The 27,154-nt window shown below is 53.0% G+C and overlaps 5 protein-coding genes across 5 annotated transcripts; 4 read left to right on the top strand and 1 right to left on the bottom strand.

Annotated features, from left to right (window-relative positions):
• Positions 1-1,315: 1,315 nt before the first annotated feature.
• On the top strand, positions 1,316-2,737 carry BBK36DRAFT_1134682 (mitochondrial carrier). Its single transcript, XM_024892385.1, is given in 5 exon segments — positions 1,316-1,338; positions 1,357-1,366; positions 1,389-2,371; positions 2,438-2,491; positions 2,502-2,737. 2 exon segments carry the CDS (start codon positions 1,422-1,424, stop codon positions 2,484-2,486), a joined length of 999 nt encoding a protein of 332 aa, XP_024752453.1. The 5' UTR covers positions 1,316-1,338; positions 1,357-1,366; positions 1,389-1,421; the 3' UTR covers positions 2,487-2,491; positions 2,502-2,737.
• A 405-nt stretch (positions 2,738-3,142) lies between these two features.
• BBK36DRAFT_1112952 (Rad4-domain-containing protein) lies at positions 3,143-5,690 on the top strand (the record flags this gene model as incomplete). The annotated part of the gene is made up of 3 exons (XM_024889857.1): positions 3,143-3,988; positions 4,044-4,188; positions 4,300-5,690. The coding sequence occupies 3 exons, from the start codon at positions 3,143-3,145 to the stop codon at positions 5,688-5,690; spliced, it is 2,382 nt and encodes a 793-aa protein (XP_024752452.1).
• Positions 5,691-7,522: 1,832 nt separating this feature from the next.
• Positions 7,523-12,463, top strand: BBK36DRAFT_155676 (P-loop containing nucleoside triphosphate hydrolase protein). The gene has a single exon (XM_024897639.1). The coding sequence runs from the start codon at positions 7,572-7,574 to the stop codon at positions 12,453-12,455; it is 4,884 nt and encodes a 1,627-aa protein (XP_024752451.1). The 5' UTR covers positions 7,523-7,571; the 3' UTR covers positions 12,456-12,463.
• Positions 12,464-13,491: 1,028 nt separating this feature from the next.
• BBK36DRAFT_48446 (histidine kinase-like protein) lies at positions 13,492-17,482 on the bottom strand (the record flags this gene model as incomplete). Its single annotated transcript, XM_024898131.1, has 3 exons — positions 13,492-13,824; positions 13,887-15,421; positions 15,484-17,482. The coding sequence occupies 3 exons, from the start codon at positions 17,480-17,482 to the stop codon at positions 13,492-13,494; spliced, it is 3,867 nt and encodes a 1,288-aa protein (XP_024752450.1).
• A 5,292-nt stretch (positions 17,483-22,774) lies between these two features.
• BBK36DRAFT_1193303 (hypothetical protein) lies at positions 22,775-24,398 on the top strand (the record flags this gene model as incomplete). The annotated part of the gene is made up of 4 exons (XM_024896808.1): positions 22,775-23,008; positions 23,214-23,286; positions 23,741-24,009; positions 24,242-24,398. The coding sequence occupies 4 exons, from the start codon at positions 22,775-22,777 to the stop codon at positions 24,323-24,325; spliced, it is 660 nt and encodes a 219-aa protein (XP_024752449.1). The 3' UTR covers positions 24,326-24,398.
• Positions 24,399-27,154: the final 2,756 nt, after the last annotated feature.

The raw sequence follows: 27,154 nt of genomic DNA, 5'->3' as shown, positions 1-27,154 counted from the left end.
GGCGCAGCGCCACGCAAGGCACAGTCAGGACTAACAGGACCATACTAGACGCCTGGATTGGAACGGTCTGCATTACATACTGTACATACAGTATAGTAGACGCAGCTTGGCGGTCGCGTAAGGTAGGGGATACATCATCCATCTTGCTCCTCCCCCGCAATTCGCCATCCGGCATACCGACAGCTCAGGAGCCGGTCGTATCCATTTGGTCCGTCGTTGGTACTCTGCATGTCCTCCTCCGTCTCCCATCACAGCTGCCTCCGCACGGTGACTACCTAGTATGCGACAAGACTCGCTCCTTGCCACTTGGTGGAGGGTCGCCAGTGGACGAGAGCTGCTGCCATGCCATGATCAGCAGCGGCCAGCACTAGAATATTAATATGGTCGACGCTCGCCGGTTGTTCTCGTCGTGACTCTCAAACTCTGACTCTTTCCGTATCGCATCGTGTCGCATCGCATCGCATCGCAGTGGAAGTTGCTCCTCTGCCTGTCTGCCCATTTCCTCCCGCCATCTCAACGTCAAGTATCGCGGGCACGCAGGGTCTCATCCTGTCTCGTCCTGTGTCTGAATCGTCTCACGTCTCACGCCAATAAGCAGTTTGCGATACGCAAATCATTCGTTTGCCTCGGGCGCATTCCAGATCCCGGTGTCGGACGTCGTTATAATCGCAGCGCTCCCCCCCAAAGAGCCCCGGCCTTTCGAGCAATAAAGCTTTGTCCATATTCCGGGTCGTACGCCGCCAGCAGGTGCTTTTGCCATCGCCATTTGCTTCCACCGGCTTGCATCTTTTTGCCCCCCATCTCCATCTTCCCCCGCCAAAGCCGACTCGATCCCCGCGTGCACAAACCGTCCCGGGGCAGCTTCGAGTTCGACGAGACCAACAGGACATAGCCGTGCCAGCGCTCACTCACCCAACCTCGAGCGCGGAGTTAGTTTCCGGTGAGTGCAGCTCCCGTCTTCCGACCATCCCTCCTCCTGCTGTTAGTGGCTTGTCCAACCCGCCAATCTGGGGCCGCGAGCGGAGCCCAGCCTGAGCCCGCCCTCGAAGTCGGGGCCGCTCTGTGACCCTATACTTTCCGATGGCCCAAGGCCGACCTCAAGTGCTCGGGTATCCCGCCGGCTCAGGTCGGCCTGCCGTTGACCTTGGCTTCGAGAGGTTGCCGATGACGGGATCGCAGTCCCGAAATCTACTATCTCTCTGCTCCACCAGACATGCCCCCCCCTTCCCCAGTCTGCCGTCATGCCACTCATGTCATCGCATTGTGAAAGTTGACTGGGCTTGACTAATACGCCAAAGTCATCAAAGGTCATCAACGGTCATCAACGAGCCAAGCAGGGTCCTCAGCTAGCGAGGCCCGACCCGAGGCAATAGAATCCCGGAGCATAGCACTTATAAGGCGGCGCTTCCGCAGTCGTAACTATGAATTCCATCAAGCAAGCTGCCGAGTCCGCTCGATCAAGGACCTCGGAGGTCATGAATAGCGTCAAGAGGAGCGATGCGGCCGCCAAGGCCTCCGACATTATTCACACTCCCTTCATGAAGGCAGCTTTGCCTTTCATCAATGGAGGCATCAGCGGGATGGTGGCCACCTCGGTCATCCAGCCCGTCGACATGGTCAAGGTCCGCATCCAGCTTGCGGGCGAAGGCACCTCTGGGGGACCCAAGCCCACGCCGTTGTCTGTCACTCGGCAGATCATCTCGAGCGGAAAGTTCCTCGACCTGTACACCGGCCTCTCTGCCGGTCTTCTCCGACAAGCTGTATACACAACCGCTCGGTTGGGTTTCTTTGACACCTTCATGGGCAAATTGACGGAGCGGGCAAAGGCGCAGGATCGAAAGATTGGCTTCTCAGAACGAGCCACGGCTGGATTGGCGGCCGGTGGCCTGGCAGCCATGATTGGCAATCCGGCGGACCTTGCCCTGATCCGAATGCAAAGCGACGGCCTGAAGCCTCTTGCTGAGCGCAAAAATTACAAGTCGGTTGTTGATGCACTGACGTCCATTGCGAAGGGCGAGGGCATTGGAGCTCTCTGGGCGGGCGCCGCCCCAACTGTCGTCCGTGCCATGGCCCTCAACTTTGGACAACTGGCCTTCTTCAGCGAAGCCAAGGCACAGTTGAAGCAACACACCAACTTGTCTGCTCAGTCCCAGACCCTGAGCGCCAGTGCCATTGCCGGATTCTTCGCCAGTTTCTTCAGTCTGCCATTCGACTTTGTCAAGACCAGACTGCAGAAGCAGTCGAGGGGACCTGATGGCAAGCTTCCGTACACGAGCATGGCCGATTGCTTTGCCAAGGTGGCCAAGCAGGAGGGCGTCTTGAGATTCTACCGAGGCTTCGGAACGTACTATGTCCGCATTGCGCCTCACGCGTAAGTTTTCTCCTTCTCTCCCCGTCCGTGAGGAGTCGTGCAACTAACTGATGACTGATCATTTAGCATGGTGACCCTTATCGTTGCCGACTACCTCGGCTGGTTGACGAAGTAGAGAGGGGGAGAGTGTTGTGAGATCCGGGCTCTGTTTGATATTGGCTGGCGTTGACGTTATAGTGGTGGTTATTTCCTGCTTTTGTATGGTATTTTGTTATGTTGCTATGCGTTGTTCCTTGATCGGGCAGTTATGGAGTTTCCAAAGGGTCACAGCGGGACCTTGAACTTGTTGAAGCAGTCTTTTGAAACAAGGAATTGTACTCGAATTGTCAATGAAAGTTTAGACTTGATGTTGCCATTGTTGTTTCTACGTGTAAGATGGGAGGGAAAAATTATGCTCATTAATAAGACGACTTGTGCCCACTTTTCGAGAGAACAGCCTGACATGGATGAGGCGACAGAGGAACTCAATAGCAGATGTGCTTCCTAATACCAAACTGCACAATATCCCATTGGAAACAAATTTCGTATACTCTCTAGGTATCTAATATATCTGAAAATCGCTTTACGGTGCATCCCGGAAGCATCGTCTCTTTCTTCAGCTCAGATCGTCCTGCTGGTTTAGTCATCGGTAGTGATTAAGCCACACGTGACTTCGCGCCGATCCTCGCGCCAATCGCTGTGACGCAATTGTCGAGATCGCGGACAGGCGGCTGTACGTGAATGAATATCAATCATCTCCAGTTGTCCTTCGAAATTTTCTAGCATGTAAGCATGGTCGGAAGGAAGCGCAGCATTCCGCGGCGGGGCGGCGGCCGGCAACAAGCGAGTCGCGGCGGCGGCGATGAGCCCGACATCTATCAGCAGATGCTGGCGGAGGCCGGAGTCTCTGCGCCGGCTGCGAGCTCACCAGAGAGGCCGTTGAAGAGGAGACGCGAAGCTGCTTCGTCGCAGAGTCAGAAGGTGGCAGAGAAGGCCGAGCCTGCGAAAGAACCATTGGTTGGGGAGGCATCGAGACCGAAGATTGCTCAGCCGGGTGTACGGGATGAGGAAGAAGACGAAGACGACGATGAAGACATGGAATTCGAAGACGTCGCCATTCCAGAACCCACTGTCCAGACCGTCGAGCTGGATTCAGAAGACGATGAGGACGATGAGGACGAAGCCCTTCAATTCGAGGACGTGCAGTTCAACATGCCCTTACCGGATGAAGACTCCGGGTCACAGGAGCCAAAGGAGCTAGAACTCAATCTCTCGGCACAAAAGTCTGCCATGACGTCGTCAAAACAAGGGGCAGACCGACGAAAGCCGCTCACCAGGGAAGAAAAAGAGCGTCGCATTGCTATCCACAAGACTCACCTGCTCTGTCTACTGTCTCATGTGGCCAAGCGAAATCATTGGTGCAATGACACGCAAGTTCAAGAGTCCCTTCGACCTCACCTGACGGACAAGATGGTTCAGTATCTGACTCCGGGGACGAACCTGTCGCAGTTTGGAAGGACCGAGAGCCTCAAGAACGGGCTGAAGCTCGTTGCAGACATGTGGAAGAGCAAGTTTGAAATTACAGAGCGCGGCATGAGGAGAGCTTTGTGGGCAGAAACGGTAGAAGATCTTGATAGCGTATGTTTTTTCCTTTCCTTGGTGATGAGAGGCTCGGTTTTCTGACGCATCCTAGTATGAACTTCCGGATGACATGGAATCATGTCTGGATAAGTCTGATTTTAGAGAAGCAGCAAAGACGCTACAGGGCTCACGCGATGTCGGAGCCCAGTTGTATTGCGCCCTGCTACGAAGCGTTGGTGTTCGTGCTCGACTCGTTTGTTCTTTACAGCCGCTCTCCTTCGGCTCTGCAGGGCCTACGCTTCCCAAGGCCAAAGCTGTCAGCAAGTCAAATCGGGCTGCCAAAGCCGAACACATGCTATCCCAAGTAGCAAAGTATAGAGAAATGGCGGCTGCCGCCTCATCCACCTCTGCCGCGGGTCCTTCTACTGCTAGACGCAGATTAGGCCACCCAAACGCATCAGACTACAAGTTCGAGCCCACGGCTGCCCCCAGCAGGCCTCGCCCGACCTTTGCGTCGCCCAAGAAGATACGAGAGTCTTCTTACCCAATATACTGGGTAGAGATCCTCGACGTTGGGCATCAGAAATGGCAGCCTACGGACCCTGTGGTGACAAATACATTTTGGAAGCCGAGAGTGTTTGAACCGCCGATTACCGATAAAGAAAACTGCCTGTGCTACGTTGTGGCTTTCAACGAAGATGGCACTGCGAAGGATGTGACCCGACGGTATGCCAAGGGATATACAGCAAAGACACGGAAACTCCGCATAGAGACAGCGGCGGAAGATGGCAAGAAGTGGTGGCGCAAAGTCATGAGGATGTATCAGCCTGCAGTAGTGGATGACCTGGACCAGATTGAAGACATTGAGCTTGCCAGCGTCGAGGCGAGAGAGCCCATGCCCAAGAATGTGCAGGACTTCAAAGGCCATCCAGTATATGCCTTGGAGCGCCACCTCCGTCGACATGAGGTCCTCGCTCCCGGGGCCGTACCGTCTGGAACGGTCGCAGCTGGAGCCCGAGCTCCCCTGGAAAAGGTGTATCGGCGAAAAGATGTCCGGATCGCGAGGAGTGCTGAGAAGTGGTTTCGACTCGGCCGTGAAGTCAAGCCCAATGAAATTCCCGCGAAATGGCTGCCCAAGAGAGTGCAGAAAAGGAGGTTCGGGCGTTTTGAAGAAGAAGAAGAACAAGAGTCAAACGAGGGCGATGCGGGGATTCCAATCTACACCTCGGATCAGACGGAGCTGTATGAGCCGCCTCCCGTCCGAAACGGACGCGTGCCGAAGAACAAGTTTGGCAACATTGAGGTGTACGTGCCCAGCATGGTTCCGAAAGGTGGCGTCCACATAGCGAGCGAGCATGCCAGGCGTGCGGCATACCTGCTAGGAATTGACTGCGCGCCGGCGCTCACGGGATTCCAGTTCAAAGGACGACAGGGCACGGCTGTTTTGAATGGGGTTGTCGTGGCAAAAGAGCACGAAGAAGCCGTTCGCGCGACCATTCAAGGCATGCTTGACCTGCAGCAAGAGATGGAGGAGGACAAGAGGCGGTACGTGGCACTGAAGCTCTGGCGGCGGTTCCTCATGGGCTTGAGGATTCGGGAGAGGATCTGGAGCGGTGTCGGCGAGGAGGAGAGGAAGGAGGCGGACAGACAGGCTGAGCTAGAGGCCGAGTTAGGAGGGGCGGAGAGCGACGAGACGGAGGAGTTTGATATGGTTGTTGACGATGATGACGAGGAGGGCGGGGGGTTCTTGGTGGAGTAAGTTGTGCATGCTGCTTTTGAATATTTGTAGCCAGTACCTAAATACCCTGATTCCAGTTGACTTCCAGTTATTGTTCATCATTGCCATTGATCGGAGCTGCGTCGGTGCTATTCAGCTTTAAAGTTGTGTGGCTTTCAGTCGTTATAGAGGTCCAATGACAGTAACTATCTTCCTCCTCGACATCTCAGAGACCCGTAGTGGTCGCGAGCTCTGTTGGGGTTGCAAAGAGGCATGTTATTCATCAGGTATAGATGGCAAATAATATGTTTTTGTTCCAGAGCCTTCTGACAATCGACTTCACGGGGTGTTTATGATTTTCTACTGTCGCGTGCCTTGTTGGAGTCCAGAGTAGTAGTACAGCGCAACAACCTCCATTACCCAAAACGGCAATATATGTACCTGTGTCTGGCCTGACTCGGGTCGATGTCCTCCCGAATCCCGGCCAAGGACAAACTTGGAGTCTGGACATCTGTGTAGGTGCAGCTGTTTGGTAATCGTGTTGTGAAGGCTTACTACTAGTACCTACATAAGGGCAAATCTCACCTTTTACAGGAACTGATATGAGTGAATTAACGCTCGTCTTCTTGTAGGTAGTTTCAGGCTCACATGTCAGAAAAGCAAGACCAGGTACAGCAAGCAGTAAGTAGTCGCTAGATTTAAGGTAGTGGGTGCTGCGGAGTTTCCGCTCGCTTCCGTGCCTTTTGGCTTGAAAGCCACATCTTGCCTGAGATGAGATGAGATTGTAAGGTAGTTGATTTCTCAGTAGAAGTGACAGTTCATAGCGTCACCTGGGCAACTCAAAGCTTGTCTATCTCTAAGGTAATTATTGAAATCTGTAAGTACCTAGTATAAGCAACACCAAAGCCATCCAGTAAGTAGGGCCGAGGCAGGCACACTTCGGAGTACGGACAAGTTTCTCCGCCATCTCCTGCCGCAGCTCAATCGATCCCCCTGGCCTCTTCTGCAAGTTGTCCGCGTAAAGTTGTGGATCCTTCATCAATGCTCGATCTTCCAATCCGATTGTTTTCTTCTGCAAAGGGCGCAATGCTTGGCTTCTCTCGTCTTCCTCTTCGCTCTCTTTTCCCTCTCTTGTCATCAAGGCGTCGACGCCTCTGCGGAGTGGCGTGAATCTTGGACGCAGCAGCATGCGCGAGTAGCGACTTCGCAAGGTGGACGATTCTTTCCTTGTCACTCGTTTGTCCTCCTCTTGCTCTGCTTCTACAGCAATCGCAGTCGCGGTGAGAAGGGAGGCGGAAGCTTGTCTTGTCTGGAAAGAACATAAGAGGAGTCAAGGCCCTTGCGTTACGGCGCAGAGCAGCTCAAAACAGGCATCGACAGCCCCTGCCGAGTTCTCGACCGTCAAGTAGCAACGAGTCGGCGTTTTGGTGGCGCCTCGCATACGCTGCATCTTTACCTCTTCTTGCCAGGGCGTTTCCATCGGCTGCGGATATCGACCCCGTCCACGTCAAAAACCCGACGCATCGCCGGATATCTAAAAGGGCCATTTACCGTCTCGGCGCCACGGCGTGTTGACGTCTCGCCTCTGCTCCTTGTCGAATCTCAGCAGCAACGCCGGCACCGTATACGGAATAGACGGGCAAATCTACCTGTAACGCCCCATGGACGCGAATCCCGACCTTTGGATCCATCTCTAGCATTCTTCTTCCCCCCCTCGAACAGACATATGGAATAACCTTCTTTGATATCGCCATACTGTCTTTTTTTGCTTCCTGCTGGCGGTTCGTCGTCCAGTTCTACGTTTGTATCCTTACCCAAGGTCGATATTTGCGTCCCTATGCCGCTGAGGGTGCTCGGCAGGAGAGCTAGGGAAACCGGAGTCTGTCCCAAACTTCAAGGTCGTCGAAGCCCTTCACTCTCACCATGGCTTTCTTCAAGCAAGTCTGGACTCTCATGTCCAAAAACTTCCGGCACCTGCTATGTCGCCATACCACAAAGGTCTTCTTCATGGCCTTCCTCCTGCCCATCGTCCTGGCCGCCTTCTTCACCTTCGCCAAGTACCTCTTCGTTCCGCCTGCAATCTTCGGCTTCGGAGTGGTCCATCCTGTCAAGACACTCGCGCAAGCGTTTGACGATGCTTTCGACAGCGGGCGGCACAAGGTCGTTTTAGTCGACAACGGATTCACAGGGGGCGACATCGGGATCGTGCTAGATCACCTTCAAGAGCAAATAGCAGCACAGGGGCCTCACATCAATGTCGTCAGGGCAAGCAGCGAAGACACTCTCTTCACGGAGTGCCCAAGTAGCTTGCGCGGGGTTTCCAACTGTTTTGGGGCTGTCGTCATGCGTTCGTCTCCCAGTGAGGGACACGGCGGTATATGGAACTACACCCTTCGCACGGATGCCGAGATGGAGTCCAGTCCCGTCAAGATCAACGTTGAAAGGTCTGACAATGCCGAAGAGGTCTATCTTTTGCCCATCCAGCGCGCCATAGATAGCATCATCGTCGGCCTGAACGATACCGAGGCTGCCCAGGCCATGGCCAACACCCAGGAGATGCCCTATACCACCTTGAATCAGAAGGAAAGACAGCTCAAGATCAGAGCAATCTTTCACAAGGCCATCGTGAGCTTTATGGGAGTCGCTTTCATCGCCTCCATCATCTGGATCACATACCACCTAAGTGGTCACATCGCCACAGAGCGTGAGACTGGTATGTCGCAGCTCCTGGACGCCATGATGCCCGTCAGCAAGCCGTGGCAAGCCTTGGCCGCTCGCATCATTTCTCATCATCTTTCCTTTTCAATCGTCTATGCGCCTGCCTGGGTCATCGGATCCATCATCATCCGCTACGGTGTGTTTGCCTATACCAGCCTGGCCATCGTCCTCTTTTTCCACATCACTGCAGGTCTTGCTCTCGCGTCGTCGTCCGTTTTCGTCGCCTCTTTCTTCAAAAAGGCCCAGCTCAGTGGTATCGCCGCCATACTTGCCGTCCTCTTGCTGGGCATCCTGGCGCAGTCTCTTACACTGCCTCACACGGCACCCGTGCTCATCTTGTCTCTGCTTTTCCCTCCCTGCGCCTACGTTTACTTCATAACGCTCATGTCTCGCTTCGAGAGAGCCGGTATGCCAGCCAACCTTGTCGAGATAGCCCCGGGCAGCCCATGGAAGCTGCCAGGCATCGCTCTCTGGCTCTTTCTGATTGCTCACATATTCATCTACCCTCTCCTCGCTGCACTCGTGGAAGAACACCTTTATGGTACCGCTACGACAGGCCGGAAAGTGTTGAAGCAGGGAGACAACAGTCTTGGTGAAGATGCCGTGCGGCTTGATGAGTTCACCAAGGTCTACCAACCGTCCGTCTCTCAGAGGATAAAGTCCTTGGCCTCCAAGCCATCAGACCCTGTTATAGCCGTCAAGCAATTGAGTTTCAGCGTCAGCAAGGGCCAGATTGTCGCGCTTCTGGGTGCCAACGGAAGCGGCAAAAGCACGACCTTGGATGCCATTGCTGGGTTGAACAGAGTAACCAGCGGGAATATCACCATTGATGGACACGGTGGCTTGGGCATTGCGCCACAGAAGAATGTCCTGTGGGACGATTTGACTGTTGAGGAGCATCTCGTCATCTTCGACAAGCTTAAATCACCCAACGCGCCTGCGAGCAAAGGGGAGATTAGCGAACTGATCAAGTCCATCGACCTCGTCCACAAAACCAAGGCTCTCGCCAGAACCTTGTCCGGGGGTCAGAAGCGAAAATTACAGCTTGGAGTGATGTTGGTAGGCGGGAGCGCAGTTTGCTGTGTCGATGAGGTGAGCAGTGGCATTGATCCGCTATCTCGACGCAAGATCTGGGATATTCTGCTCGCCGAGAGAGGGAAGAGAACTTTGATCCTGACCACGCATTTCCTCGACGAGGCAGACCTTCTCGCTGATCACATCGCAATCCTATCGAAAGGCACTCTCCGGGCCCAAGGTTCCTCTGTCGAGCTCAAGGATCGCCTCGGGGGCGGTTATCGGGTCAGCGTGCACAAGAATCCGGATCATCAACTTTCTCCTGATATCGCTGGGGTGAAGAAGAACGACGCCTTTGATCTGGTTACCTATACTGCCCCCACGTCCAATCTGGCGGCACAGGTCATCAAGGAACTCCAGAAGGCTAACATAACGGATTATCGTTTCTCGGGCCCGACCATTGAAGATGTTTTCTTGCAGGTTGCGGAGGAGATTAAGGATGAGGAGGTATTCGCCGGGACCAACACCATCGTGGAGAAAATACCTATCAAGGATGACAGCTCTTCGCAGGGCCACAGCCGACACACGGGGCCAGGAATCGGTCTCGAGCTGCTTAATGGCCGACGGGTGAGCTACTTTGAACAGGCGGTCATCCTGTTTCAGAAACGCTGGACGGTCTTGAAGAGAAATTGGGCGCTATATTCTGTTGCTTTCCTACTCCCCGTCATGGCGGCAGGATTGACGTCTCTTTTCGTCAAGGGCCATAGCCCGACGGGATGCAAACCCATCGACTCAGATTCGACCTCTGAAGCTGCGGACGCCTTTACTCAGATCAAAAACGGCGATAGCCTTTCTTTCCTTGCTGGTCCGGCTAGCAAGTTTAACTCGCTACAGGCTTCGTCTCTCTTCCAGCCCATTCTTGCGAGCAGTCCGGGTCCTATTGTGTCCATCGCTACGACGTCCCTAAATAACCTTCATCTCGTCGACACATACAATGAGTTCAATCAGTACTTACGGGACCATAACAAGAACATCACCGCGGGTTTGTGGCTCGGCGACTCCGGCACAAATCCCACGATTGCCTGGGTTGCCAACCTGATCGTTACGAGCCCCCTCACGGCCCAGCAATTCCTCGACGTGATGTTGACCAACACGACGATTGCAACGTCCTGGGCCCCCTTTGATACTCCTTACAACTCGTCCATTGGGAAAGCCCTGAATCTGGTCATCTATATGGGTCTGGCCCTCGCCTGCTACCCAGCATTCTTTGCTCTTTACCCGAGCAACGAACGCAGGCGCTTCGTGCGCAGCTTACAGTACTCCAACGGCGTCCGACCCTTTCCCTTGTGGATGGCTTACCTCTTGTTCGACTTTGTCATGGTCCTTGCCAGCTCCGCGATAGTAACGGCTGTGTGGGCTGGGCTGTCAGACATCTGGTACCATATTGAATACATCTTTGTAGTGCTCCTCTTCTATGGCCTGGCCTCCATATTGGTGTCCTACTTGGTGTCTCTCTTTACCAGGTCGCAGCTGGCCACATTTGCTTGGGCGGCTTTCGGGCAAGCGGTCTTTTTCCTCGGATACTTGATCGCCTATGTCTGCGTCGTCACGTATGTCGAGATTGACAAGATTGACAAGACTTTGCTGGTCTGTCATTTTGTCATTTCAGCATTCATGCCCATCGGCTCGGTGGCCAGAGCCATGTTTCTCGCCGCGAACCTCTTCGCTACGGCCTGCGATGACATCGACCTCTCTAAAACCCCAGGTGGCCTGAAGCAATACGGAGGTCCCATTCTGTATCTCATCATCCAATGCTTGATTCTGTTCGGGCTATTGCTTTGGCTAGACAGCGGGAATGTGGGATCCTCTGTGAGAGCTTTCTTCAATAGGCACAAGCAGCCACGCGATGTCATTGAGTCAGATGAAGAAGTGGTGAATGAGCAGCTGAGGATCTTGGACCCGGCAGCAGATGACGGTCTCAAAGTCTCTCATCTGACAAAATCCTTTGGCAAGAATTACGCCGTGGAAAATGTCAGCTTCGGCGTCAAGCGTGGTGAGGTTTTTGCTCTGTTGGGCCCGAACGGAGCGGGCAAGTCCACGACAATCTCTTTAATTCGGGGCGATCTAAAGCCAAACCTCAACGGTGGAGATGTTTTCATCGACAATGTGTCCGTGGCGAAGCATCTGCCGGCTGCAAGGGCAAATCTCGGCGTCTGTCCCCAAATCGACGCCTTGGACCAGATGACTGTTCGAGAGCATCTTGAATTCTATGCTCAGATTCGAGGCGTTTCCAATGTCGAACACAACGTCTCCGCAGTCCTGCAAGCCGTTGGCCTCAACGCCTTCTCAACACGCATGGCGGCCAAACTTTCGGGCGGCAACAAGCGCAAACTCAGTCTGGGAATTGCTCTCATGGGCAACCCCGGTGTTCTCTTGCTTGATGAGCCCTCGTCAGGTCTAGACGCCGCGTCAAAAAGAGTCATGTGGAAGACGCTCGAGGCAACGGTTCCAGGCCGATCCATTCTGCTCACAACGCACAGCATGGAAGAGGCCGATGCCTTGGCTGGTCGAGTCGGCATTCTAGCCAAGCGGATGCTAGCTCTGGGTACGCCAGACGACTTGAGGCATCGTTACGGTGACGCTCTGCATGTCCACCTCGTGTCGAGCACGGCTCCTAGGACAACAGACGAAGAGATGAACGTCATAACGTCGTGGATTCACGAGACCTTGCCGGCAGCCAAGCTCGAGTCGAAGATGTACCACGGTCAGCTGCGATTTTCGGTTCTCTCGAGCCAGGTCCTCTCTCTTACCGAGGACCCTAGTAACAACACGGTGACGCCCGTGGCACGCGACATCAGTCAGGGCGCCATTGGCCGACTCGTTGTCCTCTTGGAAGAGAACAAGGCGCGGCTTGGGATCGAGCATTACAGCGTTAGCACCACGACGCTCGACGAGGTGTTTTTGGATATCGTCGGTCAGCATAACGTTCAGGAAGAGAATCACGGAGACGCAGGACCAGGGGTTTGGAAAAGGTTGCTCAAGTCTGTATCGTTTTGGCGTAACAGCGACACATGATGGATACGTCCGGCTCACACCCTCCTGTCCCTTTGCCTTTATCTTATTTACCCAAATTCTGTTAACCTGTATTTTTGCGTGTAATGTTAGATTAACAGCGCTTTTGTCTACACCTTCTGGCACGCGCCTACGGGCTCTACGTTTCGGATAACAGCGAATAATTTCTCTCTTTTGATGATCTGAGACACATGATGGAGGGCTGGGCATGGTCGCCTGAAGCTCCCCATGCGCGTCTTTGATCAGCAGCGCTTTGTTTTAAGGTCGTAGTGAAATATACTACTGGCTGCACTTGGTATACTCTGGATGGCGCAGACTCTGGCATGAAGATGATGAAAGATGTCCAAGGATTGACCACCTCTCAGCAATCAAGACTTCCCTACCATATACACTTCCCTATCATATACATCAAGAGTTGTCTCTTTCTCATACAATATCGAGCATATCTCTCCCGCCCACAGCCCATGAGGCAGTTCGTTTTGCTGCTTTAAACCCCCAGGCCAATTCCAACAGGCGAAAGGAAACTTTGCAGCCCAGCCGGAGTAGAAATCCACTTCAACGCAACGAAAAGCGAGAAAGAGAACGCAACAACCAAGATAAGAAGGCGAAAAAAAACCAAACATAATGCATAGGGTATCGTGTATCGACTATGAAAAGCCTCCCTAATGCCCAACTCCTTCCAGAAATCCATCGCGTGTGCGTTTGTGTTGCCCTTCATCATTACTCCCCCCTTTTTTCGTTCTTTTTCGGTCGTGTACCCGTTGCTGTATCTATTTCATGGCTCGTCTATTGCCCAAAAATTCAAAAACCCCATACAATGCAGAAAGGAAAAAAAGAAAAAAGTCAGAGGGAAACCATATACGTCCAAAGGAATAAACACCCCGGCGCCGCCGAATCGGTATCATCCGTGTATGCTTTTGTTTGTTCCCTCCCTTGACACAGGCCCGTGTACTTAGACCCAACAGAAAGAAAATAAAACAAAAAAGGAAGAAAGCAGTTGCTCTGATGCCGACACATTCATCGTCCTCTCTCAGGCGGATCACTGGCTCACGACCACTTCTTTGGAGGATTCCGTGAACCAGCCCCCTCTTTCCCACTCTCCGGGAACGTATATACACGACTTGCGCGTTTCGTCATCGTAAATGCCGCGAAGAAGGGTGGCGAGCCTCTTGAAATCGATGGGCTTTAGGATCCATCCGTCGAAGCCCGCCTCGACGTAAATGTCTTTGAGCTCTTCGACTAGAGAGGCCGACACTGCGAAGATTGGTATGCGACCACATCGGGAGGCCAGGGGCGAGTGGCCCTTGTGCTCGGTTGATGTTTCCATTGCTCTGATTAGCTTAGTACTAGTCAGGCCATCGACAATCGGCATCTGATACACTTGTTAGTTGTAACGTCTTCACGATATGATGCTGCATAATGGTCGCTGCCTACCTGCATATCCATCAGGACGACGTCAAACGCAGACGAGCCGTCGTTATATCTTGCTGCACAATCCTGTCCGTTCACGGCATGCTGGATTGTATTACCACTCCTTTCAAGTCGCTTCTTGAGAATTTTCATGTTGATGGGATCATCTTCGGCGACAAGCACGCGAAGTGCGATGATGCCATCTGCAGCAGCGCTGGTAATGGCACCCGTTGGGCCTTTTGATTCTGTTGCATCGGTATCGGCTTCAGAGACACTCCCTGTCCTGTGATGCATGGCCGCAGGGGGTATGTCGATGTATTCGTCTGGAACTTTGATCGCGCGGACAGGCATTCTCGTGTCACGGATCTTCGCGGCGCCAGCATCCTCGTCAACAGGTGTCAGCCTGTTGACAAGAGGCTCTTTCAAGGCAACAGGAAAGCTAGTGCCGGCGAAGTTTGCGGTTGTGGGCAGCTGGCCAGCGGCGAAGTAATCCAGCTCCTTGTCTTGTATAGATAACGAAGTCTTGATGGCATCGATCAGGCGGTCCGCGTCGCTCCTCTGGCTCCTCTGGCTCCCATCCTGACTTATACCACTTCGGCGGCTTTCAATGCTCCGCCGTTCCATAGACCCTGCCTCGCTTGTGTTTTTATTGGGGTCAATCAGGAGTATCTCACCTGCTTTCGCCAGAGGCTCTGACTTGGCCGCCGAAATCGCTTCGCTGGAAGAGACGATGCCGTTCGTAGAAGCCTCGCCCTCCATCTCTGGCGATTCTTTGGGCAGCTGAAACGGCAACTGGATCACAAATCGGGAACCCTCCCCTTCTTTGGATTTCAACCGCAGCTGGCCGCCTGCATTTTTGAGGATACGAGCAACGACAGCCAGGCCGAGCCCTAAAGTCTTCATCTGTTGCTGCGCTTTCTCTTTCTCTTCAAAAGGCGAACGCAGCTCCAACTCTTCGGTGCCCACTTGCTCAAGATCACGGAAGAGGCCGTCCATCTGCAAAGGTGTCATGCCGCTGCCCGAATCTTCAACGGCAATCTCGATAAGGACTTGGCGATCTTCCCTAATTCCTGCCACGAAGATATCCACGTTCACATATCCGGAAGTCGTATGCGCTATCGCGTTTGCTGTGATATTCGTGATGACTTGACGAACCCGCCGGCTATCACCCATGACAAAGCGAGGCAGCCCAGGATGGTGCGCGACCTGATAGTCAATTCCCTTTCTCTCAGCGTCGATGCGGAACGGATCCAGAGCTTCGTTGACACATGGGAGAAGTTCAAAGGTCTCCTGGACAGCCAAATGATGGCCTTCCTCTGTCTTAGTCAGGTCCAAGAGGTCGTTTATGACATAGATCAACGCCTTTGAGGCTGAGTGCGACTTGGCGAGATTGTCTCTGGTCTCCTGATCAAGGGATCCCTCAAGAGCAATTTCGAGGTAATTGATAATGGCGTTAAGCGGCGTGCGGACCTCGTGCGCCGAGTTGGCCAGGAGAAGTCTCGTCAGCCGAGTATTATGTATAGCAGCTTCTTTTTCTCTCCAGACCTCGATGAATTTGCCTATGCCAGCGAGAGTTAGTTTAAAAGCTGTGCTCAACGGTGAATCGCGTGGGGGGAAATACCATAGACCAAACAGAGCACCGCTGCGGTTTCAATTTGCTCCTCCACCCATTCGCGGCATTTGCCGATGACGAGCTCATTCCATGTCTTGAAGCTTGCTCGAGGCTCGAGATAGCCCACGGTGCCTTCTCTAAGCGTCTTTTCGTATGGGTTTCCCGCCCATCGAACTTCCTTAATTTGTCCCCTGCGGAAAAACACGATGAAGTCGTGACCACCCTCACTCAAGGGGACGTAGAGCAGTCCTGCGATTACCTGGAAGCCAAGGGGGTACTGCAAGTCTGGAAAATCTTCTCTAACATCTTGCGACGCAACCACCGATGTCAGTCTACGCATCCGAAGGTATTCAAGCATGGCCAAAGCTTCTTGGCTCTGTTCAATGACGCCTAGAATCTTCGTTTCCCCCCTAATGGAAAGCAAGCCAAAGTCTGCGTCGAAGAGCCTCAACAGATCGTCGGAGGACGCAATGATATATCCAGTGGGGTTCTTATCGGTCGGGGCAGTGTTGATGAGCTTGCGGGCCTGTAACCGGGATGCATACGATAACCTCTCGATATTTCTCGAGGCTGTATCGCCCACCAAGCGGCACATCTTGCGAATCGGGAAAGAAACTCGCATGCCGTGATTCCCGTATGAATGGCATGCCATCAAGCCCCAGAGTTCGTTGAAAGCATTGAGAGAGATGGACATTGACGACCGCACAGCCATGTTGGCCAGGTATTTCAGGTGAATCGGGGACATGGCTCGTAAATACGCATGCGTCATGTCCAGGGGTATGTCGAGATCCTCCTTGGTCCGGCATACGATTCTAGCAGTCTCCAGATCTCGGTCGTAGAGTAGCCGAACTTTGTTCACCTTGTACAAACTGCGTGCTTGAGCAGGGATGTCCGATGCTGGAAAATGGAGTCCCTTGTACAGGTCGGTACTTTTGGAAGCGTCAAGCAGCTCGGCCACAACCTTGCCGTTCCAAGCAGAGTCAAACTGATATATCATGATCCTGTGAAAGCCTGTGAGTTCTTTGACTATGCCAATGAGAACTTTCAGAAAGATATCGAGGTCAGGGGCCGAGGAAAGCTGCTCTTGGACCTGGGACATGATGTCAAAGACCTGCATTGCACCTTGGTCGCCTCGCCTTTTTCTGGCGCTTCGCAAGATCCTCAGCGGCTTGCTCAAAATTTCAGTGCTTTCTTCGATCTGCTCCAGCGTGGGGTTGCCGTTCAGGGTATCGGCAGTAGTGGGCTCGGTCATCTCTTCCGGAGGCCGGAGAGGGAACTCTTGATCATCGTCCTTTTCAAATTCGCAAATGATCATGTCAGGGTGGACAGAATTGATGTGCATGGCACACCAGAGCTTGACGCTCTTTTTATCCTTTCTCCCCTTGATCGACAAGCCAAAGACTTCAGGTCCATTGGCGGCCGGGTCAGCATCCTCGTCTCGGATAAAGTCAATATGGTCTAGGAGGTTGTCTTGCTGCTCTTCGGTCAGGATGTTGAGGAAGCTTTCGAGTCGAAAAAGTTGCTGGGGCGTATAACCCAGAAGCCTTTTGCTGTTCTCGCTAACGTACCGCACAACAAACTGACCTTCACCCTCTTCACGCATCGCCAGCAGGACGCCAAAGCTTTGGATGGCGCCTGGGATATGAATGGGCTCATCTTCGCATCTTTGCAAGGCTCCATCTCTTCCTGTTATGACGGCATGCCCCTCGTCCGTTATGACATGTGTAAAGCGTGTCGCAACGTGGGTATCCTCCTCCAGGGAACGATCTTCCGACGTGACAGACGCGTCGGTCGGCTCCAATGCCTCGTCGTCTCCAGCGTTCTCATCAGCAGGTGCTTCTGACCCATCTTCGTCGTCCCTATCTGAGATGGATAGATTCAGCGCTATAGGGATTGAACTATGGCGAGCGGCGTCCGCATGGACACTGCTGTAGGGCCCGCTCATTGCCCGCTTCTGGCGGATCTGGGCAGCTCGGTCGCCTGACGCGGAGGGTGAGGTTGGTGACATAGGGTCGGCGTCTGACCTTCGCGCATCGGACCAAGAGTCTGTCCGGGATGCAGAGCTGAGGAGATGCACTGGTATGCCGGGCCCCTGTTTGTCGGCCTCGGTCAGGTGTGGGAATTGGTTCTCGTGGGATATCGGGTCAAGGCGAATTACGGAGCGAATTGGAAAGACTCGATCGGCGCTGGCAAGCTCAGAGGCGGCGGCGGAGGAGGACGATTCGTGGCCCGGCTGCTGGTCAGGCCCTGCGGAAGTGGGCGTTGGATTGTCGTCTTCCATCTTCGCCTCGGGCAGGTTTTGGCCGTCTGCCGGGACGGGTTCGCTCTCGACCCTCTCCGACTCATCTTGCTGCGATGAGCCCATCATCCGAGAGGGTTGGTGGTTGAAGCAACCGATTGCGCAGCGTCAAGTAGATCCTTAGCTGCGGGAGCATATGTCGTATCGGTAGCTTAAGCGGAGCGCATCTTCGAGATGCCAAAGGCAGGGCAGCGAACGGGATCGAGATTGGATAGTATATGTGGACGAAGACGCTGTAAGCAGGGAGGATTCGAGGCTCAAGGGAGGCTGAGGAGGTCGGAAGTGGCGGAATTGTAGATGCTGTAGGAGATTCGGCTTGAGGAGACGCGGTTGAGGAGCGAGAGGTTGGAATGGGATTGAAGGCTGAGACCTGAGCAGAGGACGAGCCAGGCCAGGTCGGTGTTGCCTGTACTTCGCTCTTGCTGCGTTAGCTGAGACCGCACAGGTACCCTAACTGGACGCAGCTAAATCTTTGCAGATCGCCGCCATTGATTAGCCTCGCTGTACCTCGTGCGCAGGACAAGGCAGCAGAGAGACACACGCGATATCTCCGGGGTCAACTGCTGCTCAACTGAGACAAGAAGATACAAGTACGTCAGACACGAAAAGCTCCGTGGTAACTTGACTTTTCAAGCCCCGAAGTGGCGCATGCAATGCAAACTCATCAGCAAAACTATCCTCTGCTATACCCCAATACACTCAAGCAATCAAGTCAAGGGAGGCTTCTAAGTCGGAAGTACAAGCACAGGCAAACTGCAAAGCCCGCGACTTAAGGTACGAGTACCGCTGAAGTTGGGGTGGTGGTGAGGGGTAGAGGCGGCATGTGATTCGTGTCTGGGTCCAAGTTCTGCATGCAAGCAAAAGCTGCTGCAACCTTTTGCTGTCGATTTTAATCTATTTCCATATTTTTTCTCGCTATAATAATAAAGATCTGCACTGGCTGCAACTGCCTCATTTTGCTCGTATTTCTCATCCTCACTAATCCGTGCCAAGCAATAGGATTTAGCGAAAGGCAACCTGAAGCTTCCTCGTCGTCCCTCACCGATATCATCGCAATTACATGCATGGAGGGGTAGCGAATACTTGTACTAATAGTAGATCTCTTCAGCTTGCATGGTCCTCGTGGTACTGGGTACGGTAGACAGGACGCTGACTGAGATGAAGGTTTGCTTTCTCTTCTTCTATTTCTTCTTCTTCTACACTCTTTCGCTTATTCTCTTCCCTTTATTAATACTGCTGTATTACTGAAGCTATTCCGTTCATTCGCTTCTGGTAGCATGCGCTCACTGTCTGTAGGTACAGACCGCTCAGCCGCGGAAAGGACTGGGGTCCCCGGACCAGATTCTCCGGCTAAAGCGCGAGCTACGTGGTTAAGTGGCGTCGGGTCCCTGTGGCGCACGAATGGCATTGTGCGTTGAACGTCTGTTGTTGGCTTTGCCTGCTGTGGCGCTCGAGTATTATGGATTCTGTTTCATTATGTTTCACGAGCAACCCGAGGTATGAAAGGCAAACTCCACTACTGCAAGTTTTTCGGTTTCACCGCCGTTATTAAAGGCCTGAAGGGCTTTCCATCTTCTGCTGACAAAGGCATCAAGCATATAGAAGAGCGGCTCTTGCTTTGTCACAAAGCCTCGGCTCTGCTTGCTGCTTTGCAAGGGGCTATTACCCAGAATCTTAGTAGGTGGGTAGGCAAGGTAAGCATTACAGGAGGTCATCTGATGTCTGCCATATATCAGGCCGAGACAGTTCGAAACTCTTAGGGAGGACATATTAAGACACATCAACATGTATAAACATATTAGAACTGCCGATGCTAGAAGCTGAAGATGCCCCATATCCTCAAATATGGGGGAGTTGGTGCTGCACATCTATAAGGTAGCTTCGTGTAAGTGCTAACGTATCTCACCAATGTTCCCAATCATAGGATGATCAAGAAAGTTAATGGACTTATAACTGTCCGGCATTCCATTGACAGATACGTAGAAATGGGGAAATTGCAGCTTGGCCATTGCTCGCAGCCGTGAGGCCATCATATAGCCGCCTCCCCTGATAGAAACACAACTTTCACATGCCTACGTCCAGTTTCGGTTATCGATGCTTCAAGGAAAAGGGTTTAAACCGGTAACAGATTGTATATGTGACACACGTCGCATGAGAGTCCAGTAGAATCGTATATCGAAGTAAATCACTCTTTCGGAATGTCGCATATAGAGTAGAGCTTGACAGCACTTGGCAGGGAAGTAAACCCCCCGGGAAGTTCCAGGAGTGTGACCCAACCAAGCTTCACCATTAAGTACCTAGGTAGGAGAAATATTCAGATAGTAATTCTAGCCCAAGCCTATATGAGATGTTTTAATTGCGGGCACAAGGCTAACACTGTCGATATAAGCCTTGAGGTCCACTGGAGGCAATACACAAAGAATTGGGTATGATCTAGGATCCTTGCGGCAAAAACAAACTGAATGAAACCCCCTCGAATAGCCAATCTGGTTATATCGAGTTCCAGGTTTACTCAGCAGTTGAAAAAAGAATGCTCCCACCGCGCCGTGATGTGGAAGCCTTGCGCTGACCTGTCGTATGTGTGCGGCACCGCGTAGAGCACCAAAGAATTCATTGAATTCAGGAACTCATCATGAGCACATAGTGTAAAGTCGCTCAAGCCGGACGACGTCGAGAGTTATGGCAATATCCGGCAGCTATTTTTGCTATCAATATCCCCTAGAGGGGCCTACATTGACGCAAGGCAAGGGCAAGAATGCTGCAACTGAGTCTCAGTTTGGCGTCTCTTTGCCTTTTGACTTCTCCCAGCGTATTAGCATCTTATCATATGTGTTATGATAATGTATGTGACCGTTTAATGGTAGAATGAGCTGCGAGAGAGAACGCTCATGATCAAAAGGGTCGAAATTGTTCTATCAGAACCAATGGCAACTCTGACGGCAGAAGCCCCGAATTACAGAGCTTTTTGGTTTGATACCTGTAACACTTGGTTTCTAATACGTATAATGGCGATATACGTACGTAGCGTAACCGCCGGGTTGAATGTTGACGTAGGGTCAGGGGCTCGTCACGTCGGGGTTCAGCAACAACATGTGTAACATGTTTCTCTGAGCTGGTTAGAGTACCGCATTTAGCAAAGTTTGCAACGAGTAAATAGATTCAGTATATGGCGACCAAATCTACTTATAATGGCAGAGTGTAATGCCTCGTCTTCCCCATATTTGACGCACGATTAAACCGCTTGGCGTCATCCATCTATCTACGCAGTTCAGCTACTACACAATGAAGTCGGATTTGAGCATGCAGAAGCAGCTCTTAACGTCTAATGGATCTATAGTTCCATATTTGACAAGGGTGGAGGCGAAATGTTGACGAGGTGACTTCTCAGCTGTGCTCGTAGAGACAACGAGCATACTCAAGACGAGACGTCCTGCTTTGTATGCTACATGACATGCAAGCAAACAGGAAGCTCAGGCCACCGTCATCATGTAAGGAAGGGTCTTCTATACATCATCTACTCCCTGTAGATACCTCTGCATAGAGGCGTACACAGTCAATTGTCTAACGCAGTTCATCAAGAATGTATTCAGGCATTTGACGAAAGTAGTCATTCAGCACCATATCATTGCAGCCGCTTACATGAAGAGCCAGCTTCAGTCGCAGCCTAATATAATCTAGAATCCGGTTGCCTCTCTTGTAGCAGGAAAGTCAACACACTTGGCCTCTTAAGTTGAATTGTACGGGCGAAAGACTATAACCCTTCCGTGATACAACTAGACCAGCCACGACCGCCCGCGGTATAATGGTCTTTAGAACGCACTTCCGTGCTCCCTTCAACCTTTTGAAGTCTGTCCGCGACTCCTCACGCGTTGGACATGTGACAAGCGGTCTACCATCGTCCTCCGGTCTTTACGTCCACTCCCCCGTCTCATGTACCTCCCAACCAACTCGCTCTTCACCGCTTAACTAATACTCGACACAAGCCGCCCGGCTGAGCAGGCATATACCTTGCCGGCGATCAACCTGTTTGAATCAAATATGGACCTATCAGACATTGTATTACTTAGTCTAGCTGTAATGACTTACAGAGCTGCGTCCTCACCAAACCCTAATGGTGGCGCCAATGTCCATGTGCCACTACTTGTTTCTCCAGACCAAGATGCGAATTCGTGAGCACCAGCGACTTTCCCATTCATCACCGTCCAATCATGCTCCAGATCGACACAGGCAGTCAAGACTATTACGACCGATAAATAAGCGGCGCTTAGATCGTCCACCGTCAGGATGGCCATGTCTCACCAAGAGGCTTCACCGCGTTTTCTTAGTATCAAAGGCCCCCAAACCGCCCGATTCTCAAAAGTCGCTCCAAAACAGACAAGCTTGGCGGTCAGATGTCAAAAGAAACGGAAAATGGAGGGTCGTCAATGACATCATGGGCAAGAGATGCCACAATTGACTTTTCTACCACGGCAGTTGATAGTAGCACGGCAAGCACGGATTGCTATTCGGGTGTGTCGTCTATCAAGGTGTGGCTTGTCAGAGGATCTCCGTACTCGTCGGTCTTTGCCGAGGAAATGCCAGCTTGTGCGACTCATGGCGACGGAGCGAGTCAGACGAAGGAAGCGCAGAGATCCAGGATGAGATCCTGTACTTTGGTGATAAGTCTTGTACGACGTATCCGGAGATGTTCGATCGTATCAACCGGGAGTGCCGCTTCGTGCGTACAACCTCGGTTATGCCCTTAGGGGTTCTCAGGAGACTCTACGAGATATTGCATGAACGGTGATGGAATGTTTCTACAGCTGATTCCCGGCCTGTCTTTGATGTACAAAACGACATCTCCAAGCCGGGTGCCCAGCAACGAGCTAAAATTGATCTATGCCAGTGCGAAAACATCTAGGTCAATGGGAGATGAACGGAGATGTCGATAGGCGAAGCCATAAAGGCAACGCCGTATCTGGCAACACAATCACGATGTGAGGTACACAGCTATAGAGAGAAATGGCCAACGAGCCATATCATCATCATGCCACCAGAGGTGGTCGTCAGTATCGTGACTGGATCGAGCTCAAGTCAGAGCTCTTAGCAAATGGCAAGCCGACGTCGCAAAGGATAGCCGGTCGCGCGGTGAGGCCGTCCGCATCTGGACGGCATCTTGGCGTGTTCGGCACTCCAAGCCCGAGGATGCCATGGAAGCCGCCGGAGTGGCAAATTCGGTCTTCGTGCTCGACAGCGGTCCGTCTTCTGGAAGCTCGCCGACTATGGGCAGGTAACCATAGCCGAGTAGCTTCAGAAGCATACCCGAAATGTCAGAAGGAGAAGGGAAAACTGCCGGCTCACCTTGAGGCGGCCAGAGAAAAGTTTTTCACCACGAGATAAAGGCCCAAAACGCCCCTCCTCTGTCTGGCGCGCGCTGCAAGGTGAGAATGACCGGCGTTAGAGCAGAATCAAGGTTGCGAGAAACGTCATAGTGCAGACTTGGACGCAAATCGAGAGCGTCGAGGAACGAAAAGGTGTGTGTGGGAAGAAAGAAAAGCTCGGCAAGCTGATGGTGGAAGGAGAAGAAGAAGTAGAGGAAAAATAGAAGTCGGCTTTTTAACGGACTGGGCAGCGCGGTTAGACGGGGCGGGGCGTGAAATTATTCTGTGCGATGCGATAGTCGCTGTGATCCAATCAGACGGGCTGGATAAACGGAGGGCAAAAGGGCATCTCATGCATTTGACAGCATGGAATGGTGACACTGGCGACATATCGGCACGTCAGCCATTCGATCAGTTCGATGCAATCAATCAATGCAGTCGAGCCCATCCTACCCTCCATCACCAGCATCCCTCCCTCCCAACCTCCATCATCGACCCGTCCGTCGCACCACCAGGATTCGACACACCGTGTGCCGGATCTCTCCACAAAAAGCGTTCGCGTGCCGTCCGCCAGCTTGCGCATTTGGGTAGGCCGGTATCATATCAGATCACGGCTTGGGCCTGTTGTACTCGGACGGCCACGAGGACCGCTCGAGCGGGCGCGCAAAGGGCGGCGGATGCTGGAATACCGGCGGTGATTTGACCCCAAGGCATCGTGGCACTGGCATCAGCAGCCGTGGTGGCATCAGCAGCAGCGAGCTAGTACAACAAGCAGCTCGGCATCTTGCGGCGCTTCCTTCAACAAAGGCTCTTCGCTGCCTGCAATGCGGCTGCAAGCTCGCCCACGCCTTGCCGACATGCCCTCGCGCATACCTGGTACTCCATGCACACATACCGAGTCTTGACAACTGCACGCATCATCAGCTCGTTCCCGGGCGATGCCGATCGTGTCGGGCCGTAACTGCGGCAGCGCCCAATTTGACTGTACATGCGTCGATCTCGTCGCCCCGGCTCCAAACCTACACGACGAGCATGTACATACGATACTCAGTGCCTATGAAGGATTTTGCCTCGACATCTTGAACACAGGAAGCCTTGACCGCGGCAGGGCTCCGACGATGCGATGCCCGTCTTCCTCTCGGTCATCCCTTTCGGTGTTGAGAGCTCTTGCAGAGACGGCCAGGGTGGTTGATTGGCTTCGCGATGCCTCGCTTCCAAGACATGCGCGCAACCCACATTGGCCAGAGAAAGCAAAGCGCAAAGTGCCGTGCTCTGAGCGAGTCGCCGCAGTGACGAAGGCCAAGTCGTTTAGCTGCTGGGCCCAACTCGACTCGACTTGACTCGATCACCCTCCGCCCGCGCGTCCAATGAGCCGCACTTCTAGAAGATCAAGCTAGTTCTTGTCGACGATTTCCGTTTGGGCGCTTGTCGCCCTTGTCTGCCAATCATGGCGCGCTTGCGATTCCGATCCATTTTCGGTCGACGCCAGCCTGACAGACAGTGCGAACGCCACGCAGCCGACTCGCATCATGCCTTTTTCCAACTCCCAATTTCCCCCTCCAATATTAATCGATTCATTCTAGGCTCGGCTGTCCTCTGGTCTGGATCTGATGCAGCCGTTGGATGTGGAGGCTTGAGAGGAGCAGTTCCGGGGTCGCGGCTAACCACAAATTGCATCATATTCCAGCCGCACGCGAAGCGGCTTGCGAGTTCCCAGATGGACGGGCCAGAACAAGAGCTCAGGGTCAGAGACGAGCACGCACTTCAGGCCCAGAGAATGTCAATGATTGTTGAGAGATACCGAGATACACCGATCTATGCCGTGGCATCAAATCTCTGATTTACATACCCAGTGCTGATCAGGTAGGTGGACATCGGAGCTGCTGGGAAGTTCTTCAATGGTAAGGTGTCACGAGCTGTGATACGGTCAGACGGGGGGCGGCTGCAAGCTTGGATTGTGCACACCTTACTCGGTGCTTTCGTGATTGTCGCTGCGCGCACACAGCACCCTGAAAATAGCCTGCGCCGTCATCATCTCGGACAGAGTCCTAGTAGTAGCAGCAAGCAGTGCTCGGTGCTACTACCCGACTAATCTTGCCGCGCCTCTCCATCAGCACGACGACTCCATATAATCGGTACGAAGAAGCCGGCTATTGCGCAGTTCTGGCATGTAATCATAACTCGAAACACGGCAAGGTAGGCTCTGGTCCGTACTGACGGGAACAGTTCGGACCAGCACCATCATTGGCTCAGCATGTAGTCCAGTAATAGCATGGAGCTGTCTCCTCGATGGATGGCATGCACAGGGGAAATGTCCATGTCATTGTCTTTTGAGCCGCTGCTTCGGGGATCATCATCCCCATCGAACCCATCATGCAGCTGGGAGAATCGGGTTCGATGCGCCATCATGGCGTCCTCGATACGGGAAACGGAACCCTTGGGCTTGGCTTCAAGGCACCCAGCACTCCGTACTGTAGCATTCTGGCGAGAGTCTCCCGGTCCAGACCCCTACTCTGCAGCAACAAAAGAGCCCACCCACGAGATGGCAGCCAATCGCACAGGCATGGCTGGCGCCGATCGTCTAATAGCTTCTGATTCGAAAGGGAAGCTGGGACTAGCACGGAGTATTAGCAGACGGACAGAAACGACAAGTCTTTTGTTGCTTTTTGGGAACCAAGAGACAGACAGACTGGACAAACAGAGCCAAGTCCCGTCACAGCTGAGTTGCCCGGCCATCAGCCACTGCAGTTGACGAGTCAGATACGCTATCGACGCTCTCCCCACGCAAACTCGTCCCCTGCCAGGTGCTTATGCTTGATGCCTTCATCGTGATGGCCTCTGCTTCTTGGTCTTTCCGCTAACGGCGAGGGAGCGCCAATGAACGATACATAGTACTTGCTCCGACTGGCAGCGAATATCCATATCGCCGCACATGTGCAAACTTTGACAGGCAGACCGTCGTTCTCATGCGCGGTGGAGGGCACCACATGCCAAGCAAACGCTCTGAAGGCACGGGGTAATCATCGTGGTGCCTGGTACGCATCGCTGCAACTTGCATGTGCAGCATCGTGGGTTTTTGTCCTGAGCATCCATTGTGCACGAGCAATTACGTCACTCCCGGGTCTGGGGGGAGGGTTTTAGAACCCGCACGCCCCTGAATTTCTCCTCCGCGGAGCAACACCATCGCCTTGTCATGCGCGGCGCGGCGCAACGGCTATTTGTTGGTCGTTCTGCATTTCGCAGGATTGCTTTCGCTGCAGCTTCATGCTGCGTGTAGAAGTACATGCACGAGCTTCTAGGCCAGGCTCTGCACCGATGGGCCGAATACCAACGGAGTATTTCTGATACAAGACAGACGCACGTACCTCGTGAGAATGCACAGACGTGCAAAAAACAGAGCGCACTCGACTGTCTGATTGTTGGGTTGAATCTCTTGCCACGGCTTTCGGTGATGGTTCCCTTTGGTGCTACTAATACAGGGCTAACACTGCTATTATTACCACCGAATCCAGGTGAGTTGAGCGGAGACAAGACAAATATAGAGAGACCTTCCCAGCTGCCACAAGGATCAGCTCGTGCCTGGCGATGACATTTGCCGAACCTCTCATTGCTACGCTCACCTGCAGCCCCCCGTGGTCGCACAAGGCGAATCAAAGATCCTGACAGCTTCGTCAGCTAAGGGGCAAAAGGAACAGCACAGGAAGCCAGGAGAAGAAGCGCATCAACGCAACTTGCCCTGGCCCGAGCGAGCGCCCCTTCATCTTGTCGTGGAATTGCTTCCCTCTCCTGCTGCTCGGTCCCGACAAAACGCCAACTGCTAATGCAATGGTACAGTGCATTTCCCTTCCATGCCGGCCGTACAACTACTACTGCTTGTATGGTATCAGCTTATCTGCAGCATCCTTGTACTAAGCAAGTTGACAAAACGCCGTCCGTGACGAAAAGTACCATCAGGGCAACAGGCACGGACCGAGGACCGATTCCCAAAATGCTTCGCAGATGACGGTGGGGACCCAAGGAA

This window comes from Trichoderma citrinoviride (genome assembly GCF_003025115.1).
Source record: "Trichoderma citrinoviride strain TUCIM 6016 unplaced genomic scaffold BBK36scaffold_3, whole genome shotgun sequence".
Taxonomy (NCBI): Eukaryota; Fungi; Ascomycota; class Sordariomycetes; order Hypocreales; family Hypocreaceae; genus Trichoderma; species Trichoderma citrinoviride.
The sequence above is the reverse complement of the archived record's forward strand: the minus strand, read 5'-3'. Positions and strand labels throughout refer to the sequence as shown.